At 45.0% G+C, this 6,000-nt stretch overlaps 1 protein-coding gene across 1 annotated transcript in view; it reads left to right on the top strand.

Moving 5' to 3' along the window:
• Positions 1–554: 554 nt before the first annotated feature.
• mrps22 (mitochondrial ribosomal protein S22) overlaps positions 555–6,000 on the top strand; it is a 29,433-nt gene continuing 23,987 nt past the window's right edge. The window contains exon 1 of the mRNA XM_078208693.1: positions 555–715. Within this exon, the coding sequence (XP_078064819.1) occupies positions 586–715 (130 nt within the window). The 5' untranslated portion in view covers positions 555–585. The remainder of the gene's footprint in view (positions 716–6,000) is intronic.

Raw genomic sequence — 6,000 nt, 5'->3', positions numbered from 1 at the left:
CTTTTGGACTGTGGGAGCAATTAAAATCAGGGGTGCTCGAGAGGCCAGAATCAGCAGTGCCTTGAGATTTCAGAGTTTCATGAAATCCCTACTGTGCAGAAGGAGGCCATTTGGCCCATCAAGTCTGCACCAATCCCACCCAAACCCTATTCCTGTAACCCTACATATTTACCTTGCTAATTCCCCTGATGTTAAGGGGCAATTTAGCATAGCTAATGCATCTAACTAGCACATCTTTCGGACTGTGGGAGGAAACCGGAGCACCCCATGCAGACACGGTGAGAATGTGCAAACTCTGCACAGACAGTGACCCAAGCCGGGAATCGAACCCGGCTCCCTGGCTCGGTGAGGCAGCAGTGCTAACCACTGTGTCACCCCAATATAGTTGCACTTGCTCATTTAAATTCCAGATAGAAATGAAAATTAAGCCACCGTGTGACCGTACCTTTGAAACAAAAGTAAGCAGCGCTCATAATGCAGATTTGTCTGTGCAATTTGTCTGGTTTAAAAACTCCATCTCCCAGAGTGCTGTATCGCAGCCGCTCCTCCCAGCGGAAGGTCGCCTCTCCTATTACAGCGGTGAAGATGGCTGCGTTTAGGATTGCACGGTGTGTCATTCAGAGTTCGCGTCTGGCTGCAAGCGCTGAGCTCTCCTTTGCGGGGACAGGTGGGCAGGGTCAGCGCGCCCTCTGCACCCACAGCCCCGGGCATCCAGGTGAGTCGGCAACTTGCCCTTGCGCTGCCTTCCCTCCCCGTGGCTGCCCTGAGCGCAGCAATGCCCTCCCCACACCACACACACGTTATCCTGCTGGAAATGTACTGTTGTGTCAATTACAGAGCTCGTCACCATCCAGGAAACGTTGGTAAGTTTTTTTTCTCTAAATTTACCAGAGTGGAACGCATCACAAGAGGCCACCCTGAAAGTAAATGCACACATCCAACATCCCACAGTGCGTCTCACTCAAATGTTTAAAGTTTAATGATTAGTGTCACAAGTAGGCTTACATTAACACTGCATTGAAGTTACTGTGAAAATCCCCTAGTTGCCACAGACTGGCGCCTGTTCGGGTACACTGAGGGAGAATTTGGCATGGCCAATGTACTCTAGAGGGTGGTGAATGTGTGGAATTTGCTACTACAGAATGTAGTTGAGGCCAAAACGTTGTCTGATTCGATATAGCTCTTGGGGCTCAAGGGATCAAAGGTTATGGGGGAAGGGGTGTTCAGGATATTGAATTTGATGATTGGCTATGATCAAAATGACTGGTGGAGCAGGCTCGAAGGGCCTAATGGCCTATTCTTGTCTCTAGTTTCTGTGTTTATAATCTGCACGTCTTTCGGACTGTGGGAGGAAACCGAAGCAAACCCACGCAGACACGAGGCGAACGTGCAGACTCCACACAGACAGTGACAAACCGGGAATCAAACTCTGGTCCCTCGCGCTGTGAGGCAGCAGTGCTAACCACTGTGCCACTGTGAAGGTGATGGAGATGCAGACCAGACTTTCAAAATTGATACAATCTTTTTTTAAATGTAGCACCGCACCTTCCCCTCTATGTGGATTTCTTAATTCATCAATAAAATGACACCAAATACAGATGTGGAAAAGGGTCCTAAAGCTTTCTATGGAGTCCAGTGGCAGCTGTGACCCAGTTGGTAACACTCTCGCCTCCGAATTAGGACCTTGTGGTTCAAGCCCACTCCAGGCCTGAGGCACAAAGATCTAAAGTGACGCTTCTGCACAGTGCTGCACAATCAGAGGTGCTGTCTTTCAGATGAGATGTGAAGCTGATCTCCAGTGTGCTCTTGTCAAATGGACATAAGAGTTCCCGTGGCACTATTTTAAAAAGAGCAGGGAAGTTGCTCCTGGTGTCCCAGCCAATATTTATTCCTCAGTCCACATCAGAAAAACAGATAACCTGGTTGTTGCTGTTTGTGGGAGCTTGCCGGGCACTAACTTGTCATATTTCTTGCATTACAATTGCGGCCATGCTTCAAGAAGTTCTTAATTGGTTATAAAGCACGTTGGGGCATTCTGTGGTCATGGAAGGCACTATATGAATGCACATCTTTCTTTAGAAACAACTTCATTTTAAATAACGGCTTGGTGCCAAGATTGGGAAGTGGTGCTAAATAAAATGTTAAATCATTTGTTTTATGGGCTTTTTGAGTGGTTAGGTTGATCAAGTGGGACTGACTAGCTCACTGGTGCTGTGTGCACATTGAGAGTTGGAACAGAAGCTGAGTGAGGTAGAGGGGAATTAGCCAGAGCAATTAGATGAAAATAAGGAGAAATGAGTTTAGAGTTTATTTATTATGGTCATAAGTAGGCTTGCATTACATTACTGTGAAAATCCCCTAGTCGCCACACTCTGGTGCCTGTTTGGGTACACTGAGGGAGAATTTAGCATGGCCAATGCACCTAAACAGCACGTCTTCCGGACTGTGGGAGGAAACCCACGTAGCACCCAGAGGAAACCCACATAGACACGGGGAGAATGTGCAAACTCGGCACAGACACTGACCCAATTCGCGAATTGAACTTAGGTCACCAGAGTTGTGAGGCAGTAGTGCTAACCACTGTGCCACCGTGCTGCCCTAGAATGAAATACAGATGTTGAACCATAAAATATCTCAACAATTCTAATACATTACTTTGTCTCATCCATGTGATCAAAATGTATGTTCACAAAAATATATTTATTAAACATTTTATAGGTGAACTTAAAAGTAAGTGCAGTGGTAGCTTATGTTTGGGAAATAACGTATTGAATATATATTTAAAGATCGGGTGGCACAGTGGTTAGCACTGTTGCCTCACAGCACTAGGAACCCGGGTTCGATTACCGGTTTGGGTCATTGTCTTGTGGGGTTTGCACATTCTCCCTGTATCAGCTTGGGTTTCCTCCGGGTACTCCGGTTTCCTCCCACAGTCCAAAGAAATGTGTGTTAGGTTGATTGGACATGCTAAATTGACCAAGGTTTCGGGGGGATAAGCAGGGTAAATATGTGAGATGGGGTGGGATTGTTGTCAATGCAGGCTCGATGGGCCAAATGGCCTGCTGTACTGTAGGGATTCTATGGTGATCATTTCTTCCTGAGCATGCAGCCAATGACACACAAACAATTAATTTCATTTTATACTCTAGCCCAAGTCTTTGCATTTAGAAACATAGAAAAACGACAGCACAAACAGGCCCTTCGGCCCACAAGTTGCGCAGAATACATCCCTACCTTCTAGACCTACCTATAACCCTCCATCCTATTAAGTTCTATGTACTCATCCAGGAGTCTCTTAAAAGACCCTATTGAGTTCGCCTCCACCACCATTGACGGCAGCCGATTCCACTCGCCCACCACCCTCTGTGTGAAAAACTTACCCCTAACATCTCCCCTGTACCTACCCCCCAGCACCTTAAACCTGTGTCCTCTCGTAGCAGACATTTCCACCCTGGGCAAAAGCCTCTGAGAGTCCACCCGATCTATGCCTCTCAACATCTTATACACCTCTATTAGGTCTCCTCTCATCCCTCGTCTCTCCAAGGAGAAAAGACCGAGCTCCCTCAGCCTATCCTCATAAGGCATGCCACTCAATCCAGGCAACATCCTTGTAAATCTCCTCTGCATCCTTTCAATCTTTTCCACATCCTTCCTATAGTGAGGCAATCAGAACTGAGCACAGTACTCCAAGTGGGGTCTGACGAGGGTCTTATATAGCTGCATCATTATCCCCGGACTCCTAAACTCAATCCCTCGATTGATAAAGGCCAGCACACCATACGCCTTCTTAACCACCTCCTCCACCTTTTACTGTTATCATTTCAGCAATGACCCATGTAAATATATGTAACTGTTTTAGGAAGGAAACTATTGTTTCAGGATAAATGTTCAACATTCACAGTACTTCACCCATTAGAGAATATTTGCTGCATAATACCTCTTCCCCCTTTCACTCTTTTAGTCCTGTATCCTCCCCAAAACGGTGCATGGTGGCACAGAGGTTGGCACTGCTGCCTCACAGTGCCAGGGACCTGGGTTCGACTCCACCCTCGGGTCACTGTCTGTGTGGAGTTTGCACAATGTCTGTGTGGAGTTTGCATGTTCTCCCTGTGTCTGTGTGGGTTTCCTCCCACAGTCCGAAAGATGTGCTGGTTAGGTGGATTGGCCATGCTAAATTGCCCCTTTAATATCGGGGGGGATTAGCAGGGTAAATACATGGGGTTAAAGGGATACCTGGGTGGGATTATTGTCAGTGCAGACTCAATGGGCTGAATTGGCCTCCTTCTGCACTGTCGTGATTCTAAAACAAGACACTGTTCTTCGAACTCTTGCCTTCTGTGTATTTCCTTGGCAGATCTTTCTGTTATCTTAGTCCTATTCTGTAGCTACATCCCTAAACCTTTCGCCTCCATCACTCGCCACCTTTGATTTTGATTTTGATTTGATTTATTATTGTCACATGTATTAACATACAGTGAAAAGTATTGTTTCTTGCGCACTATACAGACAAAACATACCGTTCATAAAGAAGGAAATGAGAGAGTGCAGAATGTAGTGTTACAGTCATAGCTAGAGTGTAGAGAAAGATCAGCTTAATGCAAGGTAAGTCCATTCAAAAGTCTGACAGCAGCAGGGAAGAAGTTGTTCTTGAGTCGGTTGGTATGTGACCTCAGACTTTTGTGTCTTTTTCCCAAAGGAAGAAGGTGGAAGAGAGAACGTCCGGGGTGCGTGGAGTCCTTAATTGTGCTGGCGGCTTTGCCGAGGCAGTGGGAAGTGTAGACAGTGTCAATGGATGGGAGGCTGGTTTGCGTGATGGATTGGGGTACATTCACGACCTTTTGTAGTTCCTTGCGGTCTTGGGTAGAGCAGGAGCCATACCAAGCTGTGATACAACCAGAAAGAATGCTTTCTATGGTGCATCAGTAAAAGTTGGTGAGAGTCGTAGCTGACATGTCAAATTTAGAAATTGTGTCCAAATCCATTTCTTTGACCAACCTTTCAGCTACCTCCCTAATGTCCCTAATCTTGGATTGATGTCCATTTCCTGAAGTTTATTTATGGGGAATCTTGGGGCATTTTCAAAAGGCTAAAGGCATCAGTAAATAAAAGTGGTTGGTCATTAATTTGAGCTGCAATTATTGTGTTGCAGTGATACAGTCAATGGACTCTTGTTCCACTGCAGGCTGACCATAATCTGACTGGCACAGTGTGCCATGACCTGCGCTGCTTGCAACTAACTTTTAACAATAGGTGAGAGTGGATTGGAGTATCCATTTTGTCCTATCTTTATATAGATTACATGTGAACCTTTAAACACAAGCTAATCACTGCTTTTGATCAAAGCTATTTTTATGCTTTGTTTAAATAATACAGTAAATGAAGAAATATGTTCTAAAAACATGTCTTTTAACTTTATAATTGGTATCTGATCTGGGCACAGCTAAGATCAGATGCCAATCTTACATCAGTTAGATGTATCTGGAGCTATTATTCATGATTCTTGGTATTTAGCCCCACCTTTTATGTTTTAGAAAGTTGTAGGGTATTAATAATTGTGTATTAGATAAAATAAATCAAAGAGCAGCAATAGATTCTGATTCCAGAATGTGTCTGAATGCCATTGTTATAACTGATAAGGTTTTTGATAAAAGCTGGCTAAATTTCAGAAAAGCTTTAAAACATTTCATCCGTAAATGGGGTAGTGGAGATAATATTTGTGATCAAACAAGTAAATAGACATGGTTCCAAGCATTGATTGGAAGTGTCACTGTGGCTCCGGTTTGTCCCGCCAAGACATATAAACCGTGATATCCAACAGGAGCTGTGCTTCTGAAATGCTGAAATATGGATTCCAATCCATGGCATGGAGTGTACAGTGCAGATTGAGACCATTCATCCCTCCATTATGATACTGACCCTTTGTTAGACACGTCGGGTGGAATTTTAGCCATGGTGCACCATTCCCAATGGCAGAACAGGAAGTGGCCGCCACTCTTGCTG

Source organism: Mustelus asterias, chromosome 3 (assembly GCF_964213995.1).
Source record: "Mustelus asterias chromosome 3, sMusAst1.hap1.1, whole genome shotgun sequence".
Taxonomy (NCBI): Eukaryota; Metazoa; Chordata; class Chondrichthyes; order Carcharhiniformes; family Triakidae; genus Mustelus; species Mustelus asterias.
The sequence above is the reverse complement of the archived record's forward strand: the minus strand, read 5'-3'. Positions and strand labels throughout refer to the sequence as shown.